This window comes from Maylandia zebra, linkage group LG8 (genome assembly GCF_041146795.1).
Source record: "Maylandia zebra isolate NMK-2024a linkage group LG8, Mzebra_GT3a, whole genome shotgun sequence".
Lineage (NCBI taxonomy): Eukaryota > Metazoa > Chordata > Actinopteri > Cichliformes > Cichlidae > Maylandia > Maylandia zebra.
Window position 1 is genome coordinate 13,873,330 of NC_135174.1, and position 19,525 is coordinate 13,892,854.

A 19,525-nucleotide genomic window follows, 5' to 3' on the forward strand; every position below is an offset into this window, starting at 1 on the left:
GGTAGAGGAAGAGAGAGGCAAAAGGCACAGAGACCTCATTGCTGTGCAGCTTTCAGTAAAAGCTAGTGGTTGTGAACAATGCTCACTACGGCATTCACCGAGAGGGAGGGTAGGAGCAACTGAAAGGGTGAGGGAGGGAAGGAAGGCGCGAGAGAGAGATGGAGGGAAAGAGAGAGGAGTGCATATATCTCGGGGGTCTTTCTGAAGCATCACTGGCCTTTTCTGTCCTTTGACCTTTAGTGTGAGCTGAGACAGAGCAAAGATGCACTGAGATTTATTTTTACCCACAAAGTAGTCTTTGGTAGTTGTAAAGCTGCAAAGGGGGCTTCTCTTCTTCTGTACTTCAGACACGTGGACACATACATGACAATGCTCAATGGAGGGAAATCACTTGTGAGCTAACATCTCTTTAACTGGCCACTTACTTGGTCATACTGTTCTCAATTCACTAATTACATTACATGAATTGAAAACCTTAACAAAATATTTCACGTCTACATTTGCAAGGCTCAGATGTATGGTTTAATTCACGGTCAGGATCTTCACAGGCCTGCAGTGTATGTGTTCTACATGTTTGGGTGCTGACAGGAAGTAATAGTGCTGGTGGCTTCCTTATTTACAGCTTAAATCTAACAAGTCCAATACAGAAGCCTTTCAAGAGGGTGGGAAGGCTTGGAGTAAACACTCATATGCACAGTCTGCAGAAAGCAGGCCTCATTGATTTGCTAGATATAATCTTACAAAAACAAATGCTCTTGCTAGCTACGGGAACATTACAGAGTCTACAAAACTCTTTGAGTGAATCAGAAAGGTTTATTTCTGTTAATATTTGGTGGCTTTTAAAAGAAAGTGCCCATAAAATAATAATAAAATAATAATAATAATAAATGCTCAAAATCTCACTTGATAGGGAGAAACGAACTGACTCAGGTTACCCTCCCGATCATACAGTGCTGCTGAGTCATATTAATAAATATGTGACTACACTGCTACTCATAACAAGCCCAGAGCTTAAGTTTCACCGGGGGATGTGAGACACAAAACACGCGGAAAGCAAACACGTGAAATATCTCTCATTTTGGAATCCGGCTCTGAACGTTCACTTTAATACACCCAAAGAAACGCAGCCACATCCACGGGTCGGTGCTCCTTCGTCTCTTCTCCTAATGCTGTCTTAGTCGGATTCAGACTGAAACATACGGAATGTGCGTAAAGAGCCGCTTATGCTGGACGCAAACTGCTCTGCCCAGCGGGCGCCGTCGCGTTTGCTACCTGCGTTCCTCTCCAAGGATGATAAGGCGCATCGATGCACTCGTCCCCGACCTCGTTCCTCCGTGCCATAATTATAACACCATTTTTTTCCTCGGCGATCCCGAAGCCGATCTCTGTTTTTTTCCGCGCGCACGCGTGTGTGTGGATTGTGTTCATCTTTAACCTGCCATCACTGTAGCCCCCCGCGTTGCGTTGGCGCTGCGGATCTAGCCTACAAGAACAAGAGCCAGCTCACAGCCGTGGAAACAAGCGAATCAATTTAGGGAAGAGCAGGAAAAAAAAAGAGGAGAGACTGATAGCGAGGTTGGGAAACTGACGATCGGAGAGGGGGAGAGAAAACATCGACCTCACGCCGCAGACGCCGAAACATTAAGGTAGGCTATTTTGGCTGTACAGGTAGAAGGGAGGGAAATGGCTGGTGTAATTATTACATTTGTTACCTAATCGAGAGTGATGCTGAAAACAGTCATGAGATGCCAAAGGAGGGGACAAGAAATTGAGTGTGGCAAAAAGCTGAGATGCATAACAATTTAAGCAAATAATTAACATGAGCACACAGTCCACGTCGATGCCAGTGGAATAAATCTGTGCTAGTTGCATTAAAAGGAATCGCTTCTACGCGCAAACCTATGTATTGCACATCTACACAGGTGATATTTCCCAGTCAGCAATGAACCTAAAGGTTATTTTGCGTGCAGTCGTGTTGTTATTGCCGCCGAAGAGAGGATGGATGCAAGCCATTTTGTAATGCAGCATGTGCAGAATTAGGCCTATTCAGAATTTCAATTGCGTTCCCGAGAAGGTGCGCCGTAGTGAGCGCAGCTGCATAGATGAATAAGGCCATTCTGTTCAATTGTAGGAGATATTATGCTACAGGCTATATGATGAGGAGAGATTGCAGATCAGAGGTTGCGACTGCAGGGTAGAAAAACATGGGCAAGTTATGGGTTTTTGAGATGTGATGGAAAAAAATAAGAAAAATAGGGGGAAGAAGAAAAAAAATACAACAACTTGCAATTGTTAAAAGTCTGAAGACGTTTGCTACGAGCTTGTCTTTTTTTCCCCTCTCTCTCCCTCTCTCTAACAGTGGTTGATGTATCCATACTGGTGAAATACGTCCCATCCATCCTACCCCAATTCCCACGTCCTGAATCAATCTGGTGTTGTCATAGTTACAGTAGATGATCTTGGCCCTGCTGCACCTGTGTCGCTTTGTGTTCATCTTGAGCATCTGTAAATACATGAGGTCTAATTGGGGCTTGTATTCAAAAAAGCAACCCACAGCCTCAGTTTATATTGAAAACAACAGCACCACAATTTTTTTTCTCCATTTTTCTGTTTTTTGGCCTCTTCATAAACCTTAATGACAGTTGTGGAGTGGAAGACATTGATACAATCAGGCACTCGCGATGATGTGATTGGTTTGTAGCAGTTGGTCAGCAGCTTTTAGCTAATTTGTCTTTTAACGAGTGAGCGATCTCTCAGGCCTGATCGAATAATCAATATCTACATCGTTGCAATCTGCTTTTGACACGAACACAAAGGGCTAAAATAAAAAAAAAAAAACAAACAAAAAAAAAACAAAGAGAGAGAGAGAGAGAGATTCATTTAAGTGAAATTGGCTTGAAGAATTTAATGTGGCCAGTGTTTCAGCTATGTCAAGAAGCCCTTGAAAACACATTTTGCACAAAGATCAGAAAGAAGGCCAACTGCGACAGGATCAGATGGGCCAAGATTCTAGAAATAAAGACCATCGCAGTGTATTTTGTAGCTCTCGAGCTCTCCTTTTGTCAAGAACTTAAAGATGGCAGGTGAAGTCAACAGGCATGTTTGCAGGTTCAAGGTCTCTCCCACAATACAGCTCTTTACAATACAATGTGGTGCTCTCCGCTGACTGGTTGCACCACCTCATTTAGTGACATTTCCCATGTAATGCAACGAACAAATGCAGCTCAAGTGCTTAACTGTACTTAAGGGAAAAAATGCTGCATTAAACAACTTATTGATTACAAGGGCCAGCTGGTTTTTAATTCAAGGGGAATGCATCTTTCCCTCAGTGATGCAATGAAGGAAGCAAGTTTGTTTTAACAAAAGGCTGTGTGTGGGGCCAAAACTTCACCATTAGCTTACATTTCTTTCTAGACTTCAAGTGTCATGAAAGTGGCTGGAGGAATTTGGAAATACTTTCCATCCAGCTGTGTTTATATGATACTTTGTACACCGCTCAATTTAAAAGGAAAAAAAAGGGAGGAAAGAAAGGCATAGCACCACCATCGCTGTGTGTTTTTAATGAAGTAGCAGCGTATGAAACACTGGTACTTCTTTGGCCGGCTGAATATTAATGATGTTTTGCTTTGATGCTTTCATGAATCATTGCAACTATCAGACCTCTACTCTGAATCAGATACAATTCTGATGTCTAAGAGAGCCAGTCAGATTATTGAAATGCATAATTAGCTGTGAGATGGGGATGAGTGGGAGACTCTTCAAGGAAGGACAACAGTGTAAAGAGCACCATAATGAGGACTGGTGCAAAGGAGCTGCTTACTGTAATATTTAGGTTTATTTGTATTCACACGTCTACATTCATTAGCTTATCTGGGATGTACGTATGTGCTGTCATTTAGTTGTGTCAGTTACAGTTACGATGGTCGTAGATCTGGATGTGGGCATGTGTCGAAGAGAGAGAATGAGACAGGGCGAGAGAGTCAGTGGGATGTGCAAAGCATCTGAAAAAAGTCTATTTTTAGCGTACATTCCCTTACGAGCTTTCTTAATAGCTGCTTTAACTTCTTCGAAGTATGTTTTAGATGAAAACCAATGTTGACCTGATCCTCAGACCTTGACCATTAAGATTCGTTGCAGATTTGTTCCTGCTGTTGTTATGCTGAAGGCCAAAGTTCAACCCTGTTCTATCTCCTATGAACAGAATTCCAAAATTCAGCTTTGGCTTTTCTTACCGAGTGTGTTATAATAGCAAATACTGCAAGCATACACTATAAGCTTTGAGTTAAATGCATTTTGATTTAGACAGCAAAGGCGCTGTTTATCCATTTTGGACACAAAATGTTGATCAAGCTCAGCTAAACACAGTAATGTGGAATAGGGCACTGGACAGTAAAAACACAAGATGGTGAGTGAGCAGGTTGCCACAGCAACAGTGTTTCTAGGCGCATGCATCGTCGCTGCATAGGAGAGGAGATGCTAAGGACTGCCATGGAGCTGTTTCATAAAAAAAGAAAGAATAAACAGTTTATTACATTAATAAGAGATTCTTTTATTTTTTAAAATGCATCCAAGAGTTATTTTAAATGCCATATCGATAGAGGTGACATTGTGTTTATATTAGTGTCAGGAAACAAGGATCTTTTATCATTTGTTCTCAGACATGACAGACTTGTGACTGCCAGAGTCATAGTGACGAGAATTATGTGCTTGAGAAAACAATGAGCACTTTCTCTTTCTAATCATTATAAGGGGAACAGCCCAAGCATTTCTAAATTTAGTGAGTCTGCTGATGCTCGCAGCCATTTCTGTTGCAAGATGTGTGTGTGTGACACTCGATTAACCAAAAACAAGGCTTTTGAAAAACACAATGCACATTCAGGAATTCAACCCCCCCCCCCCCCCCCCCCCCCCCTCCAAAACAAACAGAAAGGCTTATTTTGCACCATTTTTTCCTCTTTCTGTATAATCCAGTTGTCATATTCATGTCTGGTTCATCAGTTTTAGTTGTTGGGGGAATCTTGTCCGATTTAGCGTGGCATATTGGGCACCGCATGTGCATTGCAGTAAAATGTCAAGAGTCAATAATCATTCCTTCATGTCTTAATTTCTAAACTACTGCATGCAGGCATCATTTGTTACCTCATTTGTAATGCTGTGCTGCTGATTCATGATGGATTGCATGAATTTCTGCATTAACCTTATGGCCACATGGACTTGTAACTGCATACAACCACTTTGCATTCTTTGGGAATGTGAGAGTCTACCTCTGTCAGTGCGTATTTGTCTTGAAGAATGCCAGTATCATAAAGTGGATGCTGCAGCACTTGTGACCCAACTTGCAGTTTTAGAATTTTGTGTCCATTTCAGACCATGACCCTGATGTTAGGTTTAAACCTAAATGGCAGCTGACTCAGTGGTTGATAGACATGTCTTTAGAATAGAAAATTGTACCATTATTCCAGAGGAGATATTGGTGATATTTAGAGATTTTCAGTTCAGTTCTGCAAATAGTCGCATGTGTGTGCTAGGCTTGTAAAGTAAATCTTTCTGCACTGTGCACTCACTTGACCTCCTTCCTCTCTCTTCTTTTGTCTCTTCCCTTACAGGGAGAACCAACAGTCTCCATCGTGACAACACTTTCACAAGCAAATCCTCCCCTAAATTTGATTTCTCTTCTAATAATTGTCATGGGAAGAAAATGCAGAGTTCTCTAAAATGAAAAATTGAGAAAGCCCAAGTATTTGATTACCAAGGAACTATGAGCAAAAGCAAAGTAAGAATCTATTATTGATAAAGTCTTTAATATAGCATTGCACTTTTTTCCTCAGTTTTTAAGTGGCTGCTTGAAGGAGCAAAAGAGAATCAGAGCGTTAAATATGAACATCAAGATAAGCACCTGAAGTCGCTTGATTGGAGGTGACCTATCAACTTCTTAGCAATAGGGGTAGGTCATGACTCAGTTGCCATGCGTGTTGTCATGGTGACCAGTCCAGGTACCCCTTTCCCCCTCCTCTGGTTGGTCCAACTTTTGTTGTGGTTTCACAACCATGGACCTCAGCTGACAGAGGCAGCACCCCCGTGCCCCTCCCCCTGTATCTGCTCCAATCAGGCAAGCCGTGTCATCTGTACAAGGAGGAGTTTAGATCAAATCCCTGACAGTATTTCAGAGAACACAAGATACCTCAATCTACAAGAGAACTCAATTCAGGTAATTTTGGTTTCATCCACAAATGGAAAACACATTAAGACTTTAAAGATAGATACCTTGAGAGCATTATGTTTAATTTTGCTACAATATGCCTCCCTTTTATTTGTTTCCACACTAGGTGATCAAGTCTGATACATTTAAGCATCTGCGACATTTGGAAATCCTCCAGCTCTCAAAGAACCACATCCGACAGATTGAGGTGGGAGCTTTTAATGGTCTTCCTAACCTCAATACACTGGAGCTTTTTGACAACCGTCTTACAGTGGTGCCATCCCAAGCTTTTGAGTATCTAAGCAAGCTAAGGGAACTATGGCTAAGAAACAACCCAATCGAGACGCTGCCGGCGTTTGCCTTTCATCGTGTTCCCTCTTTACGGCGTCTTGACCTAGGGGAACTCAGGAAGCTGGATTTCATCTCAGAGGCTGCCTTTGAAGGTCTGATAAACTTGCGCTTCTTGAATCTTGGCATGTGTGGCTTGAAGGACATACCTAACCTCACCCCATTAGTGCGACTAGAGGAGTTGGAGCTATCAGGGAACCAGCTCGGGATAGTCCGGCCTGGATCCTTCCAGGGTCTAGTTTCACTTCGCAAGCTGTGGCTAATGCACTCCAGAGTGTCAGTCATTGAACGCAATGCCTTTGATGATCTCAAAAACTTGGAGGAGCTGAACCTCTCTCACAATTCCCTGCATTCCCTGCCTCATGACCTCTTCACCCCTCTGCACCAGTTGGAGAGGGTACATCTAAACCATAACCCTTGGGTTTGTAACTGTGACGTTCTCTGGCTCAGCTGGTGGCTGAAAGAAACAGTTCCCAGCAACACCACTTGTTGTGCTCGCTGCCACGCACCCCCAGGTCTAAAGGGCAAGTACATTGGAGAACTAGACCAGAGCCACTTTACCTGCTATGCCCCAGTGATTGTTGAGCCACCCACTGACCTCAATGTCACTGAAGGCATGGCTGCTGAGCTGAAATGTCGTACTGGAACGTCAATGACCTCCGTGAACTGGTTCACTCCAAATGGCACGCTGATGACCCACGGATCATACCGAGTTAGGATCTCAGTGCTCCATGACGGAACACTGAACTTCACAAATGTGACCATGCAAGACACAGGACAGTACACTTGCATGGTAACCAACTCTGCTGGAAATACCACTGCATCCGCCGTTCTCAATGTATCTGCTTCGGACCCCAGCAACACCTACAGCTATTTCACCACCGTCACTGTGGAAACACTAGAGCCAAGAACAGACGAGGAGGAGTCTGCAAGACAGTATATTAACGAGACCTTCATAGATTTTCCTAATCCTACTGTCCACCAACCTGGTGTTACTATAACGCCTTCTCTCTCTTCTCTCTCCTCACTGTCTCCACGAATCAATAGAGCTCCTGAAAATACAGTGACTGAGCCCCCAGAACATGTAACTAACATTCCAGGCCTGGATGATGTAATGAAAACAACTAAGATCATCATTGGTTGCTTTGTGGCCATTACTTTCATGGCAGCAGTAATGTTGGTGGTCTTCTATAAACTCCGTAAGCAACACCAGCTACACAAGCACCACGGCCCAGCCAGAGCCATTGAAATTGTGAATGTAGAGGATGAGATCGGAGCCGGAGCAGGAAGTGGCATCTCAGGTGGTTCGACAATGAATTCTGGAACAGGTGGAGAAGGAACCCTACGGATACATCATCCAGAAATAGTCAACCTTCCCAACATTGGTCGTACCGATACGCTAAACCATTACTACAAGACACATCATTTTAACAACAATGTGATGGGTCTTAGTATTGGCACTGAAGGGATGGGGCCAGGAGGGATCCTGAGTAACAAGAGCCAGCAAGGTCAAGATATTCCTATCTCCTGTACCTCTGTCCCGATCTCAACATCCAACTTGCTCACCTCATCAGGCAACGGCACCAACACCATCCCCAGTTCGATGTCCCCACCACTCCCCATGTCTCTGCCTATGCCTACCATGGGCTTACATGGATCGATAAAGGGTTTCATGGGCCAAAGCCAGAATCCACAAATGGAACCTCTTCTTTTCAAGGGGAGTTCGAAGGAAAATGTACAAGAGACTCAAATCTAACAGCAAAAGTGAGAGTATTGAGTGAGAGTGAGTGAGAGAGAGTTGACGACAGAGAGGGGATTGATCTTGGGTTTATGCGCAGAATGATTAGACACTAGAGTGCACTGACATTACACTAGGAAAGAGGATAGACTGAAACGGCAATACACAAACACATAGACTTATCTGTGACAGTGTACTGAGCCAAGGATTACCACAATGGCCCACTTGTGTTTGTAGTAACGATCATGGCCATGGAGATCAAGGAATGGACATTGCTACAATGTAAATCTGTGCCAAAGCAAATGTTTTTTGCAGTTTCTACAAGCTGTGTCCTCATAGGAAAAAAAAAATAGCCTTTCAGAGTAATCAGTCCCCAAACCGTTGTTGGCCAGCAGAGTTGAAAGACACGCACAGCACTTGCCACACTGAAGATCAGAGATATTGCAGAATAAAATCCAAGAGACATTTTTCTTCCTCAAAAAACCACGAGCCACATTCTCTCTCTAGTGACTCAAAAGACTCCCTCAAGGTGAAAATTATGTAGGCATAAATAGATGGACAAAAGGGTACAGTGCAAACTACTGTGAAAAATCCACAAATTATATAAATATATTTTCATCTAAATATGTATCATTGCAGACTCTGATGCAGACATATTTTGGGGTGGATGTATAAGCTGGTATAGTTTGTTTCTTTGTGAATAATCAGGGGCGGCGATAGTTGAGGTTTGTTATGATATGTTTTAAGTTTGGCTACTTCTCAGAAACATAAGGGCTCAATTGCAACACTCATTGTGAATCTTTGAATTGGCTTTGTGGCATAAAGTCCATTTAGGTTGTATTACAGTAAATGCAGATCTCTGTTTGACAAACTTTTGTCTGTTGTTTCAGTAATAATCATTACAAACTTTTGTGTTCTGAAAGTGTATTATGTATTTTGTAAAAGCCAGCTTCTTGGTATTTGAATTGACAATTCTGATACTTAAATGCCAGCATCAATTAATGGTAAAAACAAACACGAACAGGTAATCCAATGCAATGACCTGTAAGGGTAAATTAAAGTGTTGACAATGTGTTATTTGAATCAGATCAGTAGCCAGATATTTGCTTTTAGACTGGAATTTGATATGATCTCCTTGCTCGTGGTTACCATAATCATGCCATGAAATGCTGTCATAAGGATGAGTCGACATCTATCTGCAGCAGCTTTCAAGAAGGGAGTGAACATCCATCTTAAGAAGATTGGAATGAAAGGAAATGTACAGTATATTAATAATAATAATGTCTGGTTGTATGACAATTGTAAGATCCACATTTTTAAAGTGTAACTTTCATATGTTAAATGCCATTTACGCTTCTTGCGTTTCAACTATGTATTTCTTTATTTTTGTTAGTTTGATATAATGTGTACAGTTGTCTAGCCATGTATCATTACGTGTGAAATAAATCAATCATATATTGGGTTGTATCGGGTCAATATGGCAACCACGCAGGTTAAGAGTGAGACATTGTGCCGTTCTCTGTGCTAAAACCTGGATTGAATGTATGGTTAGTGGTTTAGCCATTAGTCACCCTGGTAATGACACGTACTGTCTGTCCTGTTAACGCGGTCAGACAGGCTTTTAGCGACTTGCCTGTGGATGGGCTACACTTCTGGTTTTGGAAGATGAATGTTTTCATGATCTAATCCTTTAATGAAGGCGGGTTTGTCAAAAATTAGTCTTCGCCCATGGTAATTCTTCTGCTCTTGTGCTGACAAAGTTTGAAATGTGAACAGACAATTAAGGAAAAGTAATGTTTGTTGCAATTGAGCGCAAACTGGACAAGTAACCAGTTATTCCAGACAATGGAAAATCAGTGTTGACTGTAATGAAGGTCTAATTTTGCTGGGATGTGTGTGTGTGTGTGTCCCTCAAAGCTACACATTGTATATGAGGTATTTTCTATTCAAAAGAAGGATTTTGCCATTAGCAATGAGCTCATGCGTTCTGGAAGAAGGCATAAAATGAAGTATTGATAGTAACAGTGATGATAATAAGAGTGATGCTGCTAGACAAAATCCAGAATCGGCTCTCACATTGTTATATCTGTGAATGGAACATCTTCTAATGCTAGCAAGCTAAGGCATTTTTCAAGTATGCCTTGAACATATGTATTGATTTTTTTGTAACTTGGATTGTCTAAACTGCAGCCATTTCTCTATTATTTCTCAACCTTATGTTATTATTTCTGGTCATAAATATAATTAAAAAAAAATATATAGTCAATGTAAATCTGCAACCTGTCCAACAGATTTAGAGGGCAGGATTTGACTGTATCCCCACAGAGACACAAAAAGAATCTAAATTAATTCTAAAGACGTAACATATGGCTGCCCCCTTGATGTGCTACATTTGGTGCTCCGTCGTCAAATTTCAAAGAGCATACTAGATACCTCCTTGTGTGCCGGGAATGAGGGTACATTTCTCCACGTTAACCGTGGAACAAATCTTTTACCTGAACATTACTGTAGCAATGTTTTATTATGATGATGATGACTCACCTAATCAGCATGGAAATGTTCCTTTCAAATCTCTGAGCATCCGTAAAACACGACATGCAAGGTTATCATCGTTATTATTAACGTTTGAAGGAAACGCAGATGGCTTTTGTTGCATCTTAGTATTGTGGCTGCCATTGTACTCTGTGTTCGATGCTACTGCAGAGAAAGCTCATTCTCGTAATGTTCAGAACTATATGACCCCTTTTAATGAAGTTGACAAGCTTGAGACTGTACATACCGATCATCTGTACCTAACTGTAGCATTGAGTTTGGCTACAGATGGAGTTCTGACATGTTTGTATCCTCTGCATCACCCATTGCTTACAATGGATGCTTCTGTCCAAGTGACATTTATTGGTTTGTTGGAGGCAAAACTCCTTAATGAAATGGATTATGGTATCTGAGACACCAAATTGCGAGACAAGAAAGTGGACTGACCTTTTGGTTCTTTAAAGGTAAGCTGTTCTGTTTGATAAAACAATATTAAAAAGATAGTCTGCTTTAAAAGATTTGAAAGAGAAATGTGCAAAGCAACAGAACTTTTAGATTCCTTTACACAAAAAAACTATATATAAAAATGTCATGTGTTTTCTTTTCTTTTTCTTTTGTGTTTTATTTCCAGTTGTTGGTTGTATCTTAGTATGTGGTATTATCAGTTTGGGCCTTTATGGATTGTCATTAAATGTCATTTTTTCCCCTTCAGAAATTCATCCAGGTACACAGTGTGACAGAAGAGTGTATTTCTTGAGTTATAGCAAAATCAACATGTGCAATATTTACACTTCAATGACTGTCATGCAGTGACTGAGAGGTATTTTATTTCGCTGTTTACTATTTGTGTGATTTCAGTTTTCTGCTTCCTGTAAGGATATAGTCTTTTATTAGAAACATACCACTTTCCTTTTTTGTTGTGATTTCATTCTACAGAACACAACCACAACTATTCTAAATACGAAATGCATTAACAAGTTTAAAATGACAAAATGACCTTTCAAATAAGTTATTGCGTGAACTTTTATAATATAAAAGGAAAAATATGTCAAGTATAATTGTGTTTAAACTTTATTTTCTGACCTACTTTTCGTTTACTACACACGTTTGCTTTTTCAGAGGTTAATCAGGAAAGAGGAAATACTTTCAAAATAAGGTTTTGGATCAACACTATGGCTTGCCCCAGTCATGTTAAAAATAATTACATTTAGAAGTATCTTTTAGTACGGAAATGTAATTTTGTTTCTTGCAGAATTATAGCAAACATGGCTATATACACTCACTGGTCACTTTATTAGAGTTAGTACAGGCTGGGACCACCTTTTGTCTTCAGAACTGTTTTAATTCTTAATAGCATAGATTCAACAAGATGCTAAAAGCATTGCTCAGAGGTTTGGGTCCATATTGACATGAAAACATCACACAGGTGATGATGATGTGAAACCACATTCCAAAACCTTGAAATTTGGGGACAGTGAACTCATTTTCATGTTCAAAAAAACCGCTTTGAGATGATTTGAACTTTCTGATATGGCAGGTTATCCTGTTGAAAGCAGCATTATAAGATGGATACACTGTGGTTATAATATGATGGGCATGATCAGCAGCAATACTCAGGTATGTTGTGATGTTTTTAAACGATGCTTAGTGTGTACTAAGGGTCCCAAGGTGTGACAAAGAATATCCCCCACACCATTATACCACCATGAGCAATGTCGTTTATGCGAAATTCAAACCCTATTATATTGATATATATCATATGTTGCAGCAGAATTGGACACTTATCAGACCAGGCAATGCTTTTCCAATTTTCTATTCTCCAATTATGGTGAGCCTGTGTGAACTGTAGCCTCAGTTTCCAGTTTCTTCTGCTGCTTAAGCTTATTTCACAGCGTTGTGCACTCAGATACACTCTACTCCATACCTTGGTTGTAATCAGTGAATATTTAAGTGACTGTAGCCTTACTGCCAGCTTAAAGCAGTCTGGGCATTCTCCTTTGACCTCTGGTATTTCAGTCCTGAGAACTAAATGAACGATTTTCTGTTTTTTCTGACCATTGTCTGTACACCATAGAGATGGTTATGTTAGAACACCCCAGGAAATACTCAAATACTCAGACCAGCCACGTGGCACCACCAACCATGTAAAAGGACATTCAGAGTTACTTAAGTCACTTTTCTCTAATATTTCGATATTTGTTTTTTAATGTCAACAGGTTGACTTGACCATGTCTACACCTAAATGAGTTGAGGTGCTGCCATGTGAAAAATGATCTGTTATACTTTGCTGATTGAAATCATAAAAACAGATACATTTTTATCATTTATTTTGGAAATGATCTTTCTAGCAACATTGCAATTAAAGAACAAACATTTAACACAAAGTGCTCCACAACATCACCTGCAGTCTAGAGTTGGCCTACATCAAAGTACAACTGACACACACTTCATACTAGCTGCATTTGCTTTAACTGAGCTATACAGAAAAAAGAAGGTACACAAAGGTCATACCACTAAGTCCATAATTAAGGTGTACTAATTGAATAAGAGGTGCTGGTGTGCCAATCACAATCTATCAAATTCAACAAAAAAAACTAACAACTCTGGAATCACTATAGCGTGGAAACCACGTTAGTAAATCAACTGGTGCTTTGTGTTATATTAGGGTAATTATAAATTACCCACTCTGCCAATTTTTATTACTAGTATAAATTTACTTACAAACAGGCTAAAAAGGGAAATCAAACAAACAATCACTTCTTTCCGGTGATTAGACATTTTCCATGCAAGGCAACTGTGAAACGACTCAGTGGCTATGACACCAACATGAACAGAACTATGCGCCTGACACTGTGGCTTCTTCTTGTTCTGCATCATTATCACTACTTCTTTTTCTGAAAGGGTTGATTGTGTGTTGTAAAGTGTTCTTAAGCTAAGTGAAATGAGGTGAGACTGTATACGCAATCACAGTCTTGTCTGCAAGATGTATCATAAGTTCAAGCCGCATTATAAAACAAGTTCAAGGGAATAAGCATTGCAATAAGTGTTGCATCAGCTATAAGCCATAACCATGAATCTGAATGTGTTTAGATAAAATGTTTGGACCTTACATCGGGGAGATTGTATCTGAAATATCTTTGGGGGCACTATGTAAAGTCATTTTCTTGAATGTAATTGTCCTTGGCTTGTACTCCGGTCTCCAGAGACCTCAGTCCCCACGAGATGTCTTACACATAATGTTAAAGGCTTGCACACCAAAATAGCAATAGACAACACAGCTTCAGTATAATATGGTTAGGCTCTATTGAAGTATTTCTGAAGCCAGTAAAGACATCAAAAGAAATGTTCTGTAACACCATGAGAACACCATGAGATGACACATCTTGAAGCATATTATAATTATCTGTTCTGTAGCATTTTTCCTGTTTGTCAGCTTGTATTAATAGCGAGCAAACATATGGTACGGAGAATGTGCAAGACTTGACTTGAATTTGTCCTTTTTCTGCCATGTTTGAAAAGAGCAATACTCACATGGAGCGAGGGGGGTGTGAGAGCGAGAAAAGAGTGTGTATGCTGCAGAAAAAAATGCATTAAAATGTGCCGAAGATGAAAGAGAAATGCTCAAAAGCGAATACATTTTTAGCATTCTGTGATCTTGGCGTGCATATAATGTAATGCAAGAGGGGTACATTTAAATTAGCAAAGGTGGAATTTAAAATACCGGTTTCATCCCTTGCAGCAAGAAACAACCACAGTCCACAGGAGGTTTATATATCAACAAAAATCTCCACTTGTAATTTTAAACTGTGCTTTCTATTAAAAGGGAAAGAGGAAAACCTGATTTCTGTTTGCAAAATTCTCCCTGTGCAATCACATCTCCTTTGCACAGTTGTAGAGCAGTCATTTCCTATAAATCCACTGTGCCTGCACTATCCTCTCCTCTTCCCTTCTCCCTTCAAATTCAATAACCTCCCAGCTGTGTGTTTCTCCAGGGATTCCCCCAGCTCCCCTGGCCCACAGACAGACTGCAGAATCTGTGGGGAACCTGACACAACATAAACTCCACTGTGAAGCAGAGGTGTCAGAGTCTGTGGGCTGCATCGAGGAGCCATGGAAATGCAAAGGCCTTTTTATTTCTTCACACTTTAAAGGTTGAAGGGACAAATGCATGCGTAAAACACAAGAGTAAAGTGTTCGATATGAATGTGTGAAAAAGTACAACCTATGACCTATTTATTCATTGTAATGTGAAGATTCACTAACTACTGTCGGGCTTAACTCTGGCTAAGGAAGCATGAGAAAAGCTGTATGGAATTATATGAGAAAAATGTGACATTGACCCACTTGGGTATAGTTTATGCAAGACGGGTAAAAGGAAACCAGTGGCCCTTTGATTTAAAGTCTGCTCTTTAAAGATTCATTTTTGACTGTTACATGAAAGTATGTGCTTACTACTGATGTACTTTGAGGGCTTTTTTATACTGTACTGAACATACAGTGCTTTGCTTTTATTTTGGTCTATATTTAGACCCCCTCAGTATTATTAAGAGGCATTGAGCAGATCTTTTTTGTTTGGTGATACAGTTTCATTTTTCACCCAAAATAACTCAATTATTAATCCAGGCATAGAAGATAAACAAACATACCATAGGGAGACTCTTTTTGCTAGACATGTATAGCCATCTCGTGTAACTTGCAAGCACTCAGAAGCCCTTGTAACCCCAGACAGTTCTTTCCCTCTACTGGGGATAAAACACTCAACCTGACCAACAAGACTTGTCACCCGGAAAAAAAAGCTGTATATCTTTCTCTCCACTGAATATTGCCAAATGGGTTTGGAAATAGAGCCGCTGCTTTATGTGTGTGGGGAATTAGGCTGATGGCAACTTATGTCTGGTTTGCTTGTGTTCTAAGTTGTTTTTACTCATGCGCAAATACTTTTATTGAAATTAGTATTTCTTACGACTGTTTATGCATAAAATAATGTATATAAGGTAGGGCTGTTCAAAATGTAAAAATAATATAAAGGTGCTTTGGAAATCTGACTATTATTAATAACACATCAGACCATTTTAGAGTCTAATTTTCTGTATTAGGTCAGAGACAAAAATATCTCTTGGTGATGAATCCAAATGACAATCTGAAATAGCCTCTTTGAAAAAACACAAAGCAGGCTTTGTTATATTGCTTTATAATCATGTTATGTGCTACCACAATATAACACAAAGAAACCTCACCAGTGTTTGTTACACTGTAGGGAAGGTATATGGTGGGTGAGGAGGTTTAAAGTAATTACTTTCCTATTAATATTCTCTTTCCAGCATACATCGTAAACTGACACATCCTATGTATTTACTGGAGGAAGATCTGTAGTAAATTGTTCCCCAGTGCATTCACTCCCACATACTAACACATTTTTCAGGCAGTGGAGCTAATGTTGTTATTAGATTATTACACTTACTTGAATATTGATTTGCCGTAACTGCAGGTATAGGGCAATGCCTCTACTTTGCCTTGTTAATGTTGTGGCACTCTATGCATTTAATAGCACTATGAATTATCTAGAGACTTTTAGCCTACTTTGATGCTGTAGTGGTATTCAGATATTCAGCTCTAGCACTCAAGCCAGTGAAGGAGCAAAATATGAAGCCACAGCTAGCAAGCAGATAGCTTAGCACAACAACTTGACATGAGCCAGGGAATGGTATTTTGAATCTCCTGTCCAAAGGTAAAATCAGCTCACCTGCTACTCCACTGCTCATGAATTCGGTGAATAACTTCTAAATCTTTGAATTCATACTTTTTTTTTTTTCAAAAGTGGAAAAATTACACACTGTAGCAGTGGTTAGCCCTACAAAGCTAGCTTAGTTAGCAAGAGTAAGAAATAGCACAGCTGATGCTTGATGTACACTCATTTGTCATTAAATATTTTTATACATAATTGTTATGCACAATTATGCACTTAAAAAACATTCAGTGTTTGTGGCAAATGACGTATACAATTACCGTAAATTGCTTCCCTTTTTAAAGTTTGAGTTTAAAGCTAAACTTGTAACTATGTCCTTGAATCCTAGTTTTATTTTTTAGCATAAAATACGGTATATTATCTAATAATTATAGCCTAATTATTATGTTAACTGTGACAACCCAGGTGACAATGGACATGTCTGGACAGGTTGTCATCTCTGAGATAACACCTTGTACCTTGCCTTGCTTACACTAATACTATACTGCCAATTTAGCAACACTGAATCACCTACAACATGTAACTTTGGAGTTATAAAAGAAGACATAACATCTAAGCAAGCTGAGGGAGAAAATGCAAACACTAGACAGAAAGCCCAACTGACAAGCACAGTCAAAACAGATCCATCTTAATGTTAAGCAACAAAGTGACCTGAGAATTTGATCTCCCAAACAGTGGAAGAAATTATAATAAATGCCCAACAATACAACAGTGCAGCAGCACACATGTGACCAAGTCTGCTTATCCATAGTCATTCCAGCAAAGTGTGGGCTAAGCTTGTAGAAGAACAACAAACAACACAGTTTTCTCAGATTTGTGCTCAAAAATTTCTTCTCGTGTTAGGGAGCTGCCTTAAGAACCAGTAGATTAGGAACCTTTGTCGAGTTTAAAGTCAGAATTCTCTGTGTTATGAAAGCGGCTCTCTTTTTACCTGGATAAATCACTGTGATCAATTATACTGAATACACAACCTCAGTTTATATCGTGAGTTTCTGTTCGAATGATCACCTTTTCAAAGATTCTTTTGTTTAAAGAATTTTTTCAATTGCATTGCCACTAGAATGTGCATGTATTCATTTTGTTATTCATAAAATGTCTAAATGTTTTTATTCTTGATTCTAATCTGCTGCTTAATCTGTTTTACACTGCTGGAAGCTGCTAGGAAACAGGACACACATTTAAATCCATTCAGTCAAATTAAGATTAATTTCACTTTGATCTGCTAACAAACTAAAGTGATTTCAATGTCGTCTTTATTAGGCTGTGGGACAGTAACTTTTAATGACTAAACGGATCCATTTTAAAGTTTCAGAACTCTAATTTGCTGCGGTCGCCTTGGACATAAACAGTAGCACTGAGAGCGCACTCAGTGATAAAATAATTAACTTAAAATTTTTATTTTACCACTGTGTGAACTAAATCCGCATGTCATAATTTTCTGCAGAGTTAACCTTGTCTTTTTTGTAAGAGTGTCACATTTTTGCAGTTACTTTTTATGTTCTTTATAGATTTTAATCAACATGTTATCATAATTAGGTGACACTCATAGGCATCATTTTGTGTGCATGAAGAATCATGTGACCTGTGAAATGCCCCCTTTTTATGTGAGGCCTGAAGCAGAAAGCCTGAACTAAGAGAGAAAGATGAAAACTACTGCCACCACTATTGCCAACTGAGGTGTGGGTCATTGTCAAGCCAGTTGTGTTGAACATTGTAGTATACCATACCCCTGTTCTAGTTTGGTGCATTTCTTGCAGTAGTACCAACTGTGGGCCTGGCAATTTTAAGGATTCCTTTTGATGGGTTAGCTTTTGTTTAGTCAGAATGTGTGGAAAACCCTTTAAACTGGTCATCAGCCCCATTTTTTCAGAAAAGGGGGTTATGATTTGAAGTTTGATTACACAAATAGTAAAATGAAAACAATAATTTAATAGCAGAACATTTCTCCATAGACAGGCAAAATTGATATCATCGATGCCCACAGATATAAACAGATACTTCCATGTGTACCAAAAATATGATACGGTGATCAAAATGTACAAGACTGTAATTTCTCTAATGAAAGATATACTGACTTTTGTGAGAGTTAGTGGGTGGTGAATATAAGTAATGAATATAATACATTATTTATATAGTAATATATAATATAAATATTAATTTCCTTGTAAATTAATTTGTCAGAAATTGTTTTTTTTTATTTAATTTGTATTGAAGATATTTTTGAAACTGACCAGTTGCTTGTCCAGTTTTTTTTATTATTTTCTAAAATGCCTAAAGAGATTCACTCTGACTCCAAGATAAATGATGTAAGCAAAATTGTTACATTGTTGCATTTTTCTATCTGATATTAGCAAAGTGTTTTCTAAACTTGATATATATTCAGAGGAAAATGTGTTTGTGCATGAAAAGAGTTCCTAAGAAAAGGTGGATTGTCTTTTTATTTGTATCAAAAACATGAGATTTTTCTTGGTATTTAAAAAGATGATTCATGGAGAATAGAATACACTTACCTCTCCAGATTTTAGATGCCCATTTTGCTTATTCTCTGTTTTTCCTAAAGATGGACGTTTTTGTCCTGAGGGGGTTAAGAATATTGACAAGAAGAGTTACTGACTGAGTAGACAGCCAGGTTATTGACATGCAGCAGAGTACTCCAGGTACCTAACAGTCTAAGCAGTCATACATGTTTGTGGGTTACATGATACATATTTGATATGATATATTTGTTTCACTCAGGGCTGATCTACTGAGTTTTGCACAAGCAGTCAAAATTTTATAGAGGAAAGGGAAGGATGTGGGCGCTTGTTTGCAGGCCACATGAGCTTTGCTTGCTTCACATCTTTACATATTGGGAAATTGATGCAACACTGCTTTGTTCTGTTGGCTTACGATATATATGAAGAGATAATGAGATTGTGTTCTGTTCTGATTGAAGGGGATGATGACATCGATATGAAATAGC

At 39.3% G+C, this 19,525-nt stretch overlaps 1 protein-coding gene across 1 annotated transcript; it reads left to right on the forward strand.

Annotated features, from left to right (window-relative positions):
* The first annotated feature begins 1,055 nt into the window (after positions 1 to 1,055).
* lrrc4bb (leucine rich repeat containing 4Bb) lies at positions 1,056 to 9,745 on the forward strand. Its single transcript, XM_004571364.2, has 3 exons — positions 1,056 to 1,646; positions 5,607 to 6,208; positions 6,327 to 9,745. The coding sequence occupies exons 2-3, from the start codon at positions 5,966 to 5,968 to the stop codon at positions 8,301 to 8,303; spliced, it is 2,220 nt and encodes a 739-aa protein (XP_004571421.1). The 5' UTR covers positions 1,056 to 1,646; positions 5,607 to 5,965; the 3' UTR covers positions 8,304 to 9,745.
* The last annotated feature ends 9,780 nt before the right edge of the window (positions 9,746 to 19,525 follow it).

What these genes read in the sequence shown, in the direction of transcription:
- lrrc4bb (XM_004571364.2), top strand. Translation starts at nt 5,966, where the DNA reads ATGCGTGTTGTCATGGTGACCAGTCCAGGTACCCCTTTCCCCCTCCTC. An exon ending in TACAAGAGAACTCAATTCAG is followed by an intron (nt 6,209 to 6,326) that starts GTAATTTTGGTT and finishes TTTCCACACTAG; the next exon opens with GTGATCAAGTCTGATACATT.